The sequence below is a fragment of the Tachypleus tridentatus genome, chromosome 7 (genome assembly GCF_004210375.1).
Source record: "Tachypleus tridentatus isolate NWPU-2018 chromosome 7, ASM421037v1, whole genome shotgun sequence".
In the NCBI taxonomy this organism is placed as follows: Eukaryota; Metazoa; Arthropoda; class Merostomata; order Xiphosura; family Limulidae; genus Tachypleus; species Tachypleus tridentatus.
The window spans coordinates 135,845,782-135,862,764 of NC_134831.1; the positions used below are offsets into that span (position 1 = coordinate 135,845,782).

A 16,983-nucleotide genomic window follows, 5' to 3' on the forward strand; every position below is an offset into this window, starting at 1 on the left:
ACTTTAATCAGTAAAATGTCCTGTCATTTTTGAATGGAGCTTTACTTACATATAACTTTGGTGGATCACCATTCATCCCCAACTTTTGGGCTACTATTTTATCAACGAATAGTGGGATTGACCGTCCCATTATAACGCCCCTACGGGTGAAAGGGCGAGCATTTTGGTGCGACGGAGATTCGAACCCGCGACCCCCAAATTACAAGTCGAACGCCTTAACCCACCTGGCTCTGCCAGGCCACTGAAATGTTGATAAGAGACGCAAATTTTGGGGCTTAGGTAAATTTACAACGCTAAAATCAGGGGTTAGATTCCCCTCGGGAGGTCAGCAGATAGCCTGACATGGCTTTGCTATAAGAAAAAAAAACACACACTCTCTCCGTGGATCAGCTCTAAGTTTAGAGACTTAAAACGCTAAAATTTACACTAATAAACACAGTTTTTGGAAATGCTTTCGATATTTAATTATTTTCGAGTAATGAGTTGGCGTTTCAGACGATGTTAAAAACCCTGTGAGGAAAATGTCTGATTTTGTTTTCTGAAAAAAGATCACCCTCTCCTCTTAACCATTTTACGATGTAAATATAAGTTTTGGTAGCAGATGGGTTTAAATATGTATAATGGTCTCCCATCTCTCCTCTCCAAAAAGCCGCAAAAATTACGAGTGATTTTTATTACATCATGCAAGTTGTTTCATTCCTACAATCAGAAGCAGTGTCACACACCATTCTGTGTTTTAACACAAAAACATTTCCAAATCATTGATATTTTATAACGTTATCAAACCTTGTAAGCATGTACACGTATTCAGTTAAACCGTTTTTGCTGGAAGCAGACTGACAGCTATTAAAATGAAACATCGAAGAAATTACGCGTTAGTTTAAACGAATGTTTTGACCCTTGGAAAAGTTAACAATTCTATATACATTCTGTTATGAAATATTAGTTTGATTGGATTTAAGTGACTGTTAAACTCGCAAAAAACAGTGAAATGAATAGTTTTAAAATCCATCTAAGGTACGCACAAAATCCCTAAAACTTTCGTGATAATCACGGACGCGAAATGGGAACATTTTCGACACTCAGAAACAAAAGTCGTTTTATTGTATAGAACACTAACGTTTGTAAGTAACAGAATATTTCTTTAAATGTTTATATTCAACTTTTAATATAAATGAGATCTTTCCTCATATTGCCGTCAGTTTTACGACTTAAATATGCGTCTTCTTTTTGTAATATAAGGTGTTATTGCAAGACACCATGTTGAACAGTGTTAGAGTGAGGTACGGAAACAAATAGGCCAAGACATACTTTTAATGCGAGGTAAATCAAACAAAATTATGAATATAAGATACAAGAGTGGACGAACGGAACATATTTTACTATACGTGCGAAAGCACGCAATAAAAACAATAACATCAAATGGTGAAAAGCATCTTATGCACATGTGAGCTGACTATCCAGGTCAGAGACCTTTCCTAGGATTTGAGCGTAGCCGTCCCTAATTTCGAGCTATTTTCTAACAGTATTTGCCGCAAAGCGGACCATGTCCAGTTCTTAAATGAATAACGAGGTTGACTGTCAACTTTACGAAGTATCCAAAGCTGAAAATGACGTGTTGCAAAGAATCATGCCTTGAGTTCTATATTCTCTGATCCGCAGCCCGACACGTTAACCACTAGAACTAACTGACATATTTATGGTTATATGGTTATATATTTGGCTGGTTATATATTTGGCTAGATAATGATATACTTATGTTAGTTTATAACTAAGAACAAAGCTACACAATGAGCTATCTATGCTCTTCCCACCATTGGTATCGAGACCCGGTTTCTAGCATTATAAGTTCGCTGACATACCGCTATGCCACTGGGGAGCAAAATACATATGACAAAACCAAAACTTTTAGTTGGATAAAGATTGAAAGTAGTAAAGTCCAATATTATGTACACATATACATATATATATTAGTTTGTTATAACTCAAAAACATGCCGAAACAAAAAATATTAAACAAATAACGCTGCATCAACTAAAAAGATCCCAGGGTACAAGTTACAATGTGGGATTATAAAATACATCCTAGTTGGTGGAGGTGACTACGGAAGTAGGGCCCACACTGCGGTGAGGATACACGTCTCACATTAGAAATAAAGAATAGCAATAGATACAGAAATTATGAGAGAGTAATGTGGGTGCTCAAGCCCACAACGTCCCACATCTATACCACCCTTCACTGCCTGCACCCACATCTCGCTCTCATAAATTCTATTTCTAATTCTATATCTATTGCTACTCTTTATTTCTTATGTGAAACTGGCGAATAGAGATTAAGACTGGTAGACGGGTGCACCCCCACCGCAATGTGGGTCCTATTTCCACAATCACCTCCACCAACTAGGATGTATTTTATAATCTCACACTGTAGCTTGTACCCTGGGATCTTTTCAGTTGATGCAGCGGTTTCTTTATTTACTTTGTTTTAGTTTCGACTTGTTTTTGAGTTAAAATAACAAATTATATAATTAGTCAGAGGTTTGGATTTGCTGTTTTTAACGCAGTCCTTCTTTATGATGTTACTTATTTTACTATTTTACTTTATTAAAATGTAATTATTTTCACTAAATACATTACACTGTAAATTACACTTTATTAACGGAAATTTGTAAACTTACAAAAGAAAACTAAAACTGGAATGATTTAAATAATTTTTGCATTTCTGTTTTGTATAGTACTTGTTCGTGATTTCAATCACAAAAAATAATTTTAAAAAACATAATCCAGTAATGTATAATTTTATTTTCAGCACTGTGCTAAACAATTACACACATAATCGACAAAAATCTGTAAGTCTAGGATAATTCTTCATCTCATTATAAAAGAAAGGAGTACAAGAAATAACAAAAGCTAGGCTTAGCTACAAGTTCCGCGTCATGTACTTTTTCAAATTTAATCATGGTTACCTTACACTCCTCATGTACATAAAGGGAAAAGCAACTTCTAGAATATGAACTGACAAGTTCAGTTGCCACACTGGCGTTTTAACTCCATTCTTCACATTTGGAAGTAAGAAAGATGAAAAATTCACGCACAAAGAAAACAAAATAAAAATGGACTAGCAATTTTAGTGAACGTAGATAGGTAATTGGACATCGAGTACATGAACTGGAATAAATTTTCCCCTCTACAGATACTAGGTTATGCACAAACAGACACTTTATGTACATTGTTAGATCCCTGTTCACATTAAGTGTGTGCAGGACTGGAAGAATCATAGGACACGTCACTCTGCTCTACAACCTAACGCTGTACACCCTACATAACACGTTGTTATATACATTAGTGATTCTGTAATAAACGGAATGGTTAGGTTAAAAAGCGAGTGCTAATAAACAATATAAAAATAAAGAGCTACTATATAAAAGCTCTACACAAGTTAATTAGTAATAGCAACCAGTAAATACCATCTTAAAACTTCGAAAAATTCCAATAACTATTAGTATTAAATATATTATTGTCCCCAAACAACACTTTTTTCTTTCCGAAGTCGCAGTCTAAAACCGTACCTATAAATATCACATGTTCCCTAACAAATCGGTTTACTTTCTACATCATTCATTCTTTCTTTACTTTTCACATTATTCATTCTTTCTCTCATCACTAAACACTCTTCACTATTATCACAGGTCAAGTAACATATTTTAAACTCGAAACTTAACCACAGTTTCTTAAGAAAAACAAACTTTATGACGTTTTAGCGAGAACAATTGATACCAAAAGTATGATAGATAAACTGTGAACGGTTTTTTTTATTCACTTAGCTTTTCCAAAGGCAACTTTACGGCACAAAACACTTGAAAATAAGTTGCTGTTTAGGTTGCCTGGTTGGAATTAAGCTCAGAGATAAACAATGGAGTATTTGCGCTCTGCCCACCACAGGTATCGAAACCCGATTTTAGCGCTACTGTATAGGTATTGGTTAACCAACTTACTTCTAACAGCGAAAAGTATGAAATGATGGTAGACGAGGGTACAGTTGAACCGGATAAAAATATAACAATATGAGTGTGACGGATTTTCTATTACTATCCAAACGTCCCGGATCTCTAGTAAAACTACAAAGAAACATAGTTTAAAGGGCAACATTTAAGTTGATATTTTAACAACACATAAAATAACAACTGAACTATCATGCATTAAACACCCACGCAGCATAATTTCAACAATATAAATCGTACATAAAACAAGACGCAAAGTACGAAATCAAATTTTTGAATGTAAAGAAAATCTCTCTGTCAAGTACGACACGCTGTGGTCAAGTACGACACGCTGTGGGATATTTGAACAAGTAAAGATAAGAAACGCGTAATTTTTTTTCCTATTTTTTACTATATGTATTGAATTCAAATTGTTTTTAACCGCGTTTCTGATTTTGTGATATAAAAAAACAACAACTATAACCAATAGACTATCAGTGCACCATCCGGAAAATAAATGTATATAAAATGTCACAAAATACGGTAACTTCATATTTTTGACAAATACATCAAAAAGATGCGATAAACTGAACGAAAGTAAATTTTAACAATATGTTACTTTCTATAACACCATATTATTAAATCTTTCTAACAACCATAGTTAATATGACCATACACGTTCAACAAAATCCTCATCTAAAGAAACATATGGTACACTTGGTGGATGGTGTTAAAGAAACAAAAAAATTCTTAAAGAGAGAACGTGAACAATTTCTACAAAACTGTTTCATAAAAAACAAACACAAATAAAAATAAAACTACCCCAGAACCACCATTACCTTCCTTCAAAGAAACGCTTTTAGTTTTATTTATAAAAACGGAAAAAAAAGTATTTTTAGAAACTTCATATTTTTGACAAATACATCAAAAAGATGCGATAAACTGAACAAAGGTAATTTTAACAATATATTACCTTCTATAACACACATATAGAATCGTTGTATTAATTCGGTTATATTCAACCAGTTATACTTTAAACGTTGCCAAACAATAATCACGAAAAATAACTCATCTTTTAATATTTATTTTTGATTTATTACTGATAAAGTACATTTTATTACAATTTACAGCTTTTACAGTAAGGGCCTGTTTTAAACACTGATCATACTTAGTGTGAAAGCTGTAAATTGTAATCACTAATATTTTAAGATATTGTAAACATATAAAAGGCACAAGTGATTAATTGAGACTTGTTACTAAGAAACAACAGGTACCACAAGTGTTTCGTTACTAGAGAAACTACAGTGGCCTATGGAAATTTGTTATAAAGGAAGTTTTAGTAACTAAGAAACAACAGGTACCACAAGTGTTTCGTTACTAGAGAAACTACAGTGGCCTATGAAAATTTATTATAAAGGAAGTATTAGTAACTAAGAAACAACAGGTACCACAAGTGTTTCGTTACTAGAGAAACTACAGTGGCCTATGGAAATTTGTTATGAAGGAAGTTTTAGTAACTAAGAAACAACAGGTACCACAAGTGTTTCGTTACTAGAGAAACTACAGTGGCCTATGGAAATTTGTTATAAAGGAAGTTTTAGTAACTAAGAAACAACAGGTACCACAAGTGTTTCGTTACTAGAGAAACTACAGTGGCCTATGAAAATTTATTATAAAGGAAGTTTTAGTAACTAAGAAACAACAGGTACCACAAGTGTTTCGTTACTAGAGAAACTACAGTGGCCTATGGAAATTTGCTATGAAGGAAGTTTTAGTAACTAAGAAACAACAGGTACCACAAGTGTTTCGTTACTAGAGAAACTACAGTGGCCTATGGAAATTTGTTATAAAGGAAGTTTTAATAACTAAGATAATGTTGTAACTAAGAAATATCTTTGAGTTATTGTGTTTATTTATCCCTATTAAGGGCAAAGGTATATATATACATGCGGTTTCATATTGTAGAACGAGTTTGTTTAACACTTAACAAAATAATCGACCAAACAGCCACACTATATCTGAGTTAATTTTGAAGTTAATCGAAGAAATCCAAACCATTTGTTATCTGTCCACCAGAGGACGTAATTTAGTCTAGTCAATAATTGCTGCAACTGTTTTACCATGGTGTACAGTGAAACCCCTTGATCGTGGCCTGCAAAAAGGTTGGTCGCGTCATACACATGGACGTCGGTAGAAACCTATAAATGAAGGTTGCGACTTCTTACTTCCGGAGGCAAATGGATGTCAAAGTCATACTGAAGGGGGGAAGGGGAGTTTGAGTCATGCCTCCTCAGATATTTTGTTTAAAAAACTTTCACTGGAAAGTGATCCATTTGCATGGTATACAAAGTTATATTTTTTCAAATGTTTTATACATATATGGGTGTAATTTAGGGACTTAATCACCTACACCCCCCTACGCGTCTGATACCTAGACCCTTTCTTCCTGTTCTGAACATATGAAACTCTAAGTTTTTACACTTTCGTCTTTTTTATACGGATTACTTCCGTTATTCAGTCCTACGGATACACATCTGGAGAATCATGATTTAAAACCGATAGCAGTGGAACCACAATCTTAAAGTGTTCAGACATTTAACTCGTATAATAAATTTCAGAGTCAATTAAGAGTGACTTTAAGAACACAGTAAAACTTTACACAAAGATAAGAAACTTAAGAAAAACATTTAACTGAAGTCCTGAGACTTATTTCAAAGCAAATATGATTAAGCCATTATACAAAGTAGCTTAGATGTTTTTGCTAGGATTATCTTATTGAAAATAAATGTTGTAGATGAAGTCTAAACTCGACAAGAATAACCTAAATATTTAAAAAAAAACTTAGCTATTTTACTAAAAAAGGAAAGTTTTAAAAAATAATAATAAAATATAGTAGAACTGAAAGCCGTGACGTATTTTAATAAGTAATATACCCATAATCCTTCAACACAGTAGTGTCTAAAGTAGCGTTGCAGTTTTGATTCAAAATCATTCAAACATCACACAAAATCACTATTTTTTTCAACAATTCGTACAATATTTAAATTGATAATAAACGAGTGGTTAAAATTTAAATATGTGCTTTAATTTATAGTTTTCAATACTTAAAAGTACTATTTGCAACATGCCACCCTGCTACAGCGACGTCGGAATGCACGTGAGGTGGAAGCATAAAGTACACGCGCACAGAAGTTCGCGTGCACCCGTTGGTATTCGATATATTCACACGAAATGTTAACGACATTGTATTGATTGCCATCAGGTTTTGTCATCGAAATACTTGGCGAATTCGAATTTATAATATCGATTTCCATACGAATTTTATTTCTAGCAACTCTTATTTCACACACAAAAAAATTATTTAAACATGAAAGTTATTATTTATGAACTTAATTTTTAAAATTATTTATGTTTATATATATACGTATGTAATGTTATATTATACACAATCTTGTATGGATCCGTCTCTCACAAGCGTTTGTGTAGTTCTTCACAGAGTTATATTCACCATTTATTTCATCAATATTAATATTTATACACACACAACACAGGTATATTTCAATACGTCTTAAAGAGTCTAATTATTTCTCTATATAAGGAGTCGAGTACTTGAAGTATACTAGTTAGGGACGAAACATATATTTACATTTTTACGAAGAAACTTTCGTTCTATTTAATCGTTTCGTTCAAAATCACTGGCATACTCTTTTTATTTTAGAAAACAATTCATCAGAAATTATGTTGAAATATTTTAAAACATCTGGGTGAATAGATGGCGTGGCTAGAAAAACAAACATAATGGCAAAGTATACAATTTATTTTTGATTTCTTTTAAACTCGCTTACATTTATAATATATTATAAAATGAGGTTAATGAAAGCTTCGATATGTTGTACACAGTGTTATAAATGGGCTACGAGCTTTAGTAGTCCAGTGTTCGATATTAATCGTTGTATTACTTGAAATGTACGTGTTCGTTTGTCAGTTACGGCGGCGATGTTACTTGTAGGCATAAGCTATTAATATGATTTATATTTGCATTTTCATAACTGTTTGACACATAACCATCATGGGAATTTAAATTCAGAAAACAAAATATCGGACAAGTTTACTTTACATGGCTTATTTGAAATAAAAAAAGACTTCAGTTATCAACAATGTTATAAAATAGTTTTCAGTTACTGTATAAAAATACAAGTCTCCTTATAGAAAGTTAAACAGCCCGTTAATCCTAATAGTTTACCTTAAAAAGGGGACACTTTCACCCTAAAAAAAAGAAAATGATCCCATATGGGTGATAACAGAAATGCGACACTTTTTAATATCTATAAGTGTAAGCCTAACGTGACTTAAGCCTTTTTTTACGATCTGCCAAACGGAGCAGTCATCCAGTTTTATCAAAATAGCAGTATTTGACTATATAGATTACAAACAAACACTTCACTCACATTTTTTGCTAGTTTTAACTTTTATGTAGCAAACATTTGTTTTTGCTAACAAAGTAAATACCCAAACTGTGGATTTTAATTAATTAATATTCACCACTCAACATGTTTACCACAAGCCAATAACAACAGCAGCCTTGTCAAGCATGCGTCCTGGCTTCCTTTCAGTTGGCATTTATTCAAAGCTTTCACCTTGACAGCCATACTTATAATAATTTTGAATGAATATTATCTAATAAGAAATACAAGATAAAGTATCACAACATGAAAACTATCCTCTTGCCGTTTGTGACTTTACTCAAGTTATTATAGTTTATTCTTTTATACGCTACAAACATTTTGTAGTTTATTCTTCTATAACTTACAGGCACCAAGGTATTAAAGGTTATTCTACTATATCTCATTAGTTAAATCACAAGGCCAGAACTCATGCCTTTAAATCTAAGACGCAAGTTTTTTTAAAGCAATATCATGTTTAAATTCTATTAATTTTAATAAGACATTCACTGGTTACTAAAGTGTCACCTGACGGCAATTCTAAACATGAAATGCATAGGTGTAGATCATGAGTACCAAAAAAAAAAAAGAAAAAAAGTTAAATGGCACTTAAGAAAATCAACAACAACAACAGAAGCAAAATATGAGAAGTCACACGAAAACAGAAAACGTGAGTGTGTCTTCTCTTTGTATAAACATAAAAAAGCGAAAAAAACAAGCAGAACACAACAATCAATATTTTTGTTGAGTCTGTTTTTTCTGGAAGGCTGTTGATTTACGAATTAATACACAAAACTTTATTTTAGATGCGAGGCAAGTCACATTTTGTTCAATGTAAATTAATCAGAATGAGACTATATATATATAACCGTTGACCTTTCCAGTACATCTTGTGCTAATGGTCATTTACATACAAATAATAACGCAATATAACACAGCTCTTGACTTCCCTCACTTTAAATGGCACGAATACTGGTGATCTTTGACCTCAGTAGGGTCGCAGAAATTGCAAAGTAACCATGAAGACGAAGATAGAGATAACAGTGGTTGTGTCAGTGACGAGATTTCCAGACGATCTGTCGTCAGCTTTTGTCTTCGTAGCTTCTGTTGTACTACGTCCTTCGTCAGGGAAATGAATGTCTGTTTCTTTTTCAGTTCCTACACAGTAAGAAAAATCACAGAAAATAATTTGTGGTTCATTAATCTTTTAAAACATATACAGTATATTTAACACTCAACAATTAAGCAATGTAGTATCTTCATATTAAATAAGATTTTCAAATAACCATATAATGTAATATCAGTTTCTACTCAATAATAGCAGTTCCATAACATGACATCACAACAGGAAGTACAACTTCAAACATGTACAACACATACGGAAGTAATATCGATACATTTACGCAAGCAGCAACACAATTTTGCAGCTGTATTTCATAGGTTTTCCCTAAGAAATATGCACACAACAACGTGTAGAACAATCAAAGATCAGGTGGCATAAAAAGTTCAGGCATAGCTTTCGACTTGGTTTAAACTTCTCTACAACAGATGGCACAACCAGCAGCTTTAAATACAGGCTCGTGCCGTCACAACGATAACGAAGGCAACAAACAGACTTGAATTATATTGGTACCTCAGCAACTGAAATCTATACATAGAATTTATAATAGAAATCCCGTTAGACTATACTAGTTAAATATAGTCTTTATGATTTGTTTAATTTTAAGATGAGTAGCGAAACATTTTGATTTATAAATTGGGTTTATTTATACAGCTAAATATTCATTCTTCACAATACAAAACGACAATATTTGACAATTGCACCCATTAAATATTTTCTTTAATAAAATGATAGAACGTCGAAGTATGACCTTTTCTTCTCTCCAGTTATACCACAAAACAACACAACGTTACGATTTGAAGCTTTAACGAGAAATGAAAACGTTCGTGTTAACTCGGTCATATTTATAAATATCTGTGTGTTAAATGTAATAAAAATTATGTTTGTATGGTATACAATTTGTTAGTTCTGAAACTATCTCTTGTACAAATATTATTTATTACTAACTTATGAGCATTAGTGAATTATATTGGAAATTAAAGTTCTGACAATATTAAAGCTTGTTGAATATAAGGAATTTCAAACCAGAGACAGCAAAATGAACTAAAAGTAAGCCTTAACTATTCAGAGCTACGAACATACTAAAGTAGTGTTTAACACATGAAAACCGTTAAACCGCTGTTCTCTATTATTATGAAAACAAAACAATATCATCTATTTACAAGCTTAAATTCTTTATTCTCTATTTTTTCTGCATACTATTGACATTAAACACAGTATAAAATGGAATTTCTATAGCAACGTGTGGTTTCCATTACGATTTGATACCATATGGTTTGTTTGTTTTTGGATTTCGGGCAAAGCTAGACGAGGGCTATTTACGCTAACCGTCCATAATTTAGCAGTGTAAGACTAGAGGGAAGCAGGTTGTCATCACCATCCACCACCAACTCTTGGGCTACTCATTTACCAACGAATAGTGATACTGACCGTCACATTATAACGCTCCCGCGACTGAAAGGGGGAGCATGTTTGGTGTGACTGGGATGGGAACCCGCGACCTTCGATACGATATGGGTACAGACTATAAAAACAACAACATGAAAGTGGTGTTGCTGGATACCTGGTTAGTATAATTTCTTAACTTGTAAATCTAAATTTTAATATAACATAGTCTAAACGTTTAAGTCAGCTTAGGGATATATGTTATAAGTGATAACGAATAGTTATTGTTTCTGAATCAAAACATTTTCACGCACAAAAATATAAATAGGCCAGTAGTGACCCGCAAAAGACCCGTGATCGAATTAGTATCTTTATTGCAATAGTACTTATTTAAATAGAGAATGTATAGAATAGTATAAAACAATTCTAACCGATTGATGCCTAGCGATAGTTAAGCCTTTATTAAGTAGGTCCCATATTCGATAAAATAAATTAACACTTTAACTTGGGTACGTTTTTTGCTTTAGTTTAGTTAGCTCAGTTTGTTTTTGAATTTCGCGCAAAGCTACTCGAGGGCTATTTGCGTTAGCCGTTCTAATTTAGTAGTGTAGGACTAGGGGGAAGACAGCTAGTCATCACCACCCACCGCCAACTCTTGGGCTACTCTTTTGCCAACTAATAGTAGGATTGACCGTACATTATAACGTTCCCACGCTAAAAGGGCGAGCATGTTTGATGCGAAGGGGATTCGAATCCGCGACCATCATATTACGCTTTAACCCATATCGGGCAGTTTAGTTAAGACTAAATTTCACTGTACCTAATACTTTCAATAAATAAACTTATGATGTAATTCTACGACCTAACTTTTCATAAGCTTTTTATATGTTGTTACATATTAGGTTGAGGAATAATTCGTGAGCGTTTTTAAATAATTTCATTCAAGCATTACATGCAAGACTATACAATACTTCAATGCATGAACACATTACACCCAAAACATTTATTATGATACTTTATTTCATGTAATACCTAGGTATATAGTATGCATTGTTGTAAACGAAATTGCAAGAAATTAAATGCGAAAAGCAGATGGTGTCGAAAATGCTCGATTTTGTCCACTTGACATTCCATTTAATGAGCTGAAAATGAAAGCAAAAATTAAAGGCATATGAAAATCAAACACACCATCTATTAGAGGAAAAAATTATCTACCAAATGACATGAAATATATTGCGAAAGCGTTTCATTTATGAATATATTTTTTAACTTGAAAAAACGCTCACGAATTATTCCCCAACCCAATAAAATGCATACTAAAGGATATTTACATCCGTTGAAATAAAGTGCGCGCGCACGCGCATTTTCAGGGCAGACAGAGACCGAGTATTATTGTAATAAACTTCTATGATTATAACTTCCAGCTGTTTTCAGTGAGATTCTTGTTTTACAGAGTAAATAACATTTCAAAATCAACTGAACATGGTGGGAAGTGAATCCTTCCTACTTTAAAAGAAATGAGAACTTGTTTACTTAGTTTTTCTCGGGTTATAGAAACAATCTTTATTGACTTGGTTTATTATTTTAAGTCTAACGACTTCTTATGTCTTACTACGCGGAAAATCTAAAATAACACGGGTGTCAAAGGTTTTTAAACCGTACGTAAAGGCCAAAGGTTTATGGAGCACAATATATTCTCAGCTAATGTTTGTAGTAGAAAGTAACACTGAGTGTCCAATGTTCTCTAAATGGAAGAGATACCGAGCATATGGTGAAACAAGAGGGTGTTATTCTATATCTGGAAGACCCATCCCTTACAGTGAAGTTAAGTAAATTCATGATTAAGGAAAGGATATATTTGGGCATGTAAAGGTGCTCCCTTATAGATAGTTGTGAAAAAAGCAAAAATGTCCATAACAACTGTAAAATATATAATGAAAAACTTAAAATTTGTTTGTATCTCGCCACAGACCGAACGAATCTCCATACCAAACTTGATGAATATCTATCTAAAGGAAATGAAGTGATCGTAAAAACCGCAAAACTGAAAATTTGCTAGTATATATCCCCATGAAACGAATACATCCCCATATCAAATGTGGTGAAGCTCCATCCACAGTGGAGCAGAGTATTGGCAAAATATTTGAAAATGTCCGTAAAAACCGCAAGGCACAAAACTAAAAAATTGTATACAAGTCGCATCGACCTAATGAATCTTCATACTAATTTTGGTGAAGATCCCATCCACGCCATAGAAACAGTTACACGGACATACAATAGACAGTACTATTATATTTATATAGACCTATATGTTTAAGACGTGAACAAATTGTCCATATTATAAGATATGTTTTCTTGTGTGTTCTTAATGCATACGTAAGAGAGAGGGTCTGATATAGTTTCGTTATGTTTGCGTGATATTTGTGTGTATTGAACATATTGTGAATAATTTAATACGTGTATTATCGTACCTTTTTGACATCACTGTGGTTTTTGTTGTAAATTAATATCACAAACGAGTGTGGTTTTATTTAAAGCGTATAATGAACGAAAAAATAATAAAGTTAAAGCTGTGTAACAGACAAGCAGGTTGTACTGTGTAAAATAACTAGAGAAATAATCCGACAATAAAAACCAGTGACTTTCAAGGTAGACCCAACCTGGAGTTAGTGGTAAGAGAACCTGATATTCCAGTAAAACCACATTCCACGCAAAAGAATCTATGAGAAATATTTTCCAACTGATCAGACTGGGCAATAGAAACATGTATTATCGAATGATATAAACACACTGTTGTTTTTTTTAGGTTCAAGAGACTAACTTTATACTATAGCTGCCTACAGGTTTTAATAGACTAACATTGCCAGATGTGAGAAACAGGAGGCTAAATTAATAATAATAATAATAAAAGACGAAAAACAGAAGCTAAAGCGCAAAAACTCCAAGCGACACAAAAATCTCACCATTTCTTCCATCAAACAAAGAACAAAACATACCTTCGGTATATTCCTCTATAGTAGTGACAGCTGTTGTGAATAATTCATCACCACTACCAGATGAATAATCAAACACATTCCATATATCACCACTTCCGGAGCCATAGTAGTTGTAAAAATTGTAATCTTCGTCGTCGATGATGGTATTGTAGTACAAACCGCTACCACTTCCATATTCTAGGGTGAACAGAGAATTGGGGTCAGGAACAGAGTCCACCTTGCTGTCCAACAGCTAAAAGTAGGAAATAAAAACAAGTTTACGTTTGGACTATTCTTGGGTTTCTGAAATATCGTGTTGTGATAAACATTAGTGGAGATCGAGTCCATGTGTGTATATATGTGTGTGTGTACTTTAAAACGTTACTATAACTTTCTATGAATACAGTAAGGCTGTATTGTGAAGCCTAAAGCAAAATCAAATTATAAAAACACAAAAATGATGGTCCAAAAGTCACTTTTATTTCAAATAGCTGAAGTAAGGCAACAAAACTTGAAGTGATTCCTCTCTCTCTCTCTCTCTCTCTCTATATATATATATATGTATGTATGTATTTATATATAAACATTCGATATTCCATTGTCTTTGAAATTAGAAAATGGGCCGGGCGTGGACAAACTCATGAAGTGATGTACTGTGATTTGAATGTACCGAAAGGAAAAAGAAAATACTTGCGCAGATAATTCTTTCGGATATTCGCTCAAAGCTACACGAGGACTAAATCAGAAATGCCTCTATGACCACAATCTAACATCTAGACACACAAGTTCTTAAACTTTACTTTCCAAGACATCGGTTCCCGTTTTTCACGATGTAAAACTTCTTCCTGTCAAAAGTCCACTCAAACGTGTGTCTGTGTGTTTTCTCATAGCAAAGCCACATCGGGCTATCTGCTGAGCCCACCGAGGAGAATCGAAACCCTGATTTTAGCGTTGTAAATCCGGAGACATACCGCTGTACTACCGGGGGGCGCCCACACAAACATATTTGCAAAAATTACGTTTATAACAATTAAACATAGAATTTCCTCTCTAACATCAAGCAAGTTGTAAAGAACATATTAATTTATTACACTATGTAACACAAATTTTGTTCCTGAATAGTATGTGTTATTTCTTAATTGCTTATGTTGTAAAAGTACAAGAAATGGCCATTATTCCCTTCAAACTTTGCTTTTGTGACACGGATAATTAAATTTAGAAATTAACCTATTTTCTATGTAAAAACGGGCAAATTTGCATATTTTCATTTACATAAGGTCTAAATAAAACAACATATGAATCAAGATTTACATGTATTTGTACTAAAGTTATACAAAAATGTTTAGAAGTGAGTAGTTTTCCGAGATTTACTGTAATGTAAATCACTTTCACGTATCAGCTCCCAGATATAGTCTCGGTATTCGACTTTGTTAGATTAAGATCTCTGATCTTGTCATTGAGGTATCTTTGGTTGTTCCTCTGAGTATGTTCCTATGTTCTCCTTGAACTTATCAAGTTGAACGTCAAGGATATGGGCTTTCAGGGACATCCTGCAGCCCATTCTGCCGTAGTTATTCACCAGAGCTTCAATCAGTTCCACATAATTTTCGGCCTTGTGATTGCCGTAAAAGCCCCGAATTACTGCGACAAAGCTGCCCCAAACTTTTCTCCCTTTCTATTGAGCTTCTTAGGGAATTCTGTGCACTCCAGAATCTGCTTTATTTGTGATCCAACGAAGACAGCTTAGGGAAGAAGTCTTGAAGGTACTTGAAGGCTACAGACTCCTTATTACGAACTATGACAAATTGTTTCATAATACCCATTTTTATGTGCAATGTAGGGAACAACACCTTATGGAGGTTCACTAGTGGCTTACACTTGACATTGCGATTCCCCAAAGAGAACTCTGTCCGACCAGGACTTCCTGTCGTAGTGCGCTGCGGTGTCCCTGCTGTTCCAAAGACAAATATAACAACAACACTTGGTAAAGCCTCCTTGGAGACCCATAAAAATGTCACCATTTTGAAGTCTCCGATAACCTCCCAGACATATTCATCATACTTCAAGGTGTTATATTCCACTTTGAGGTGCACCGAATGAGCCAGGAGATGAGACGGATACTTATTCCCGTTACGGAGCAGCACAGCTTTGAGGCTTCTGGATGAGCTATCAATGAAGAGGCGCCGCTCGTTCGGGTTACAGGCAATTCCAATTGCCTCGCACAAACCGGATACATTGTGGCAGAAGCAAAACCCATCTTGACGAGTGAAGAAGCTTGAAAAATGTCGTTGACGCTTCCTCTGACTTGCGACTTGCACACTTTCATCTAACAAATCCAACTCCTTCAGCCTAGATGTCAAAAGCTTGGCATCAGCTACTCAGTACTGAATCTACCTGAAATGTTCTGGAAAAATGGGCAAATTTGAAAATTTCATTACCCAGGTCACAAAAGCAAAGTTTGAAGAGAAAAATAAGTTTTTTCATTTACTTTAGACATAAGCAATTGGAAAATAACACTTTCTGCCCAGGAACAAGAAAAAGTAAACATTTTGTTACATAGTGTTATAACTGAGTATGTTATATATACGAACCTTATCTCTGCTATACGTCTTACCTTTGTCATATGCAGCAATTTATCTATCAGCGTAGTAATAACCAACTCCTCTGTTTTGGATGGAAGTACTTCTGGGTTGAGTTTCTGGGCAGTTGCACCTATCCCTGATATGGTCTTCTTATACCTGTAGACATATTAACCCGATATCAGTCTTACGTAAAATTATCGTAATATTTATTAGATTTCAAAATATCCATAAACTCGAGAGCTTTCGAGCACTTGACTAATCTTCTTTAGAAAAGAGAGAGGGGTCTTTAATCGTTGTACTTCTGAAAAACAATAATAAACTACTGGTTTCTGAGTCTTCTGAAGTCTACTTGATTTTGTGTCTGTGTGATCTTCGGTGGTAAAACTTTCACCATCTAACCTATATAAAAGCCAATGTGTGTCACGACACGTCACGCTTGATTTCTCAACATGGTAGGAGTCATAAAAGCCAAAATGAATTAATCCACACAAAATAGTTC

At 33.9% G+C, this 16,983-nt stretch overlaps 1 protein-coding gene across 1 annotated transcript in view; it reads right to left on the reverse strand.

The window, feature by feature from the left end:
- Nucleotides 1-2,781: 2,781 nt before the first annotated feature.
- LOC143256669 (glypican-5-like) overlaps nucleotides 2,782-16,983 on the reverse strand; it is a 119,996-nt gene continuing 105,794 nt past the window's right edge. The window contains exons 5-7 of the mRNA XM_076514175.1: nucleotides 16,517-16,640; nucleotides 13,924-14,155; nucleotides 2,782-9,579 (exon numbers count right to left, since the gene is read on the reverse strand). Of these exons, the coding sequence (XP_076370290.1) occupies nucleotides 9,410-9,579; nucleotides 13,924-14,155; nucleotides 16,517-16,640 (526 nt within the window). The 3' untranslated portion in view covers nucleotides 2,782-9,409. The remainder of the gene's footprint in view (nucleotides 9,580-13,923; nucleotides 14,156-16,516; nucleotides 16,641-16,983) is intronic.